The sequence below is a fragment of the Haliaeetus leucocephalus genome, unplaced genomic scaffold (genome assembly GCF_000737465.1).
Source record: "Haliaeetus leucocephalus isolate CR32 unplaced genomic scaffold, Haliaeetus_leucocephalus-4.0 Scaffold1000, whole genome shotgun sequence".
In the NCBI taxonomy this organism is placed as follows: domain Eukaryota; kingdom Metazoa; phylum Chordata; class Aves; order Accipitriformes; family Accipitridae; genus Haliaeetus; species Haliaeetus leucocephalus.
This window is the reverse complement of record NW_010973436.1, coordinates 1,884,250-1,884,710: the sequence shown is the minus strand read 5'-3', so window position 1 is coordinate 1,884,710 and position 461 is coordinate 1,884,250. Positions and strand designations below refer to the sequence as shown.

At 74.0% G+C, this 461-nt stretch overlaps 1 protein-coding gene across 1 annotated transcript in view; it reads right to left on the bottom strand.

Annotated features, from left to right (window-relative positions):
• The window catches only part of RBM15 (RNA binding motif protein 15), a 3,232-nt gene that overhangs the window by 2,363 nt on the left and 408 nt on the right, over positions 1-461 (bottom strand). The window contains exon 2 of the mRNA XM_010584778.1: positions 1-459. This exon is cut by the window's left edge and continues 2,363 nt beyond it. Coding sequence (XP_010583080.1) covers positions 1-459 — 459 coding nt within the window. The remainder of the gene's footprint in view (positions 460-461) is intronic.

The window sequence follows — 461 nt, the reverse complement described above, 5'->3', positions numbered from 1 at the left end:
AAAAGGCCCCCCTGGGCCCCCCCCGCCGGGGGGGCCCCCCCAGCCGCTCCCGCCGCGGCCACCACCCCTACAGCCGCCGTGCCGTAGGGAGACTCCTTGTCCAGCAGCGCTGGGGAACGGCTGCTGCGTCGCCGGCTGCTCCCTCCGCCGCCTCCAACGTAGACGGCCTCGATTTTCAGCGGGCGGTCGTAGAGCACGAGGCGGCCGCGGGCGTGCTTGGCGGCGCGGGCGTCCTCGGGCCGGCGGAAGTTGACGAAGGCCACGCGTTCGTCGGCAGCGCCGGTGCCGGGCGGGAGGCGGCTGATTTTGACGCTCACGTCGCCGAAGCGCTTGAACTCGTGGAAGAGCCCGTCCTCCACCGCCTCGTCGCTCAGCGCCGAGCCCAGCTCGCTGATCTTCAGCGTCTTGTACTCCCCGCCGCCGCCGCCCGACTCGGAGGAGGAGGAGGACGGGGCCGCCGC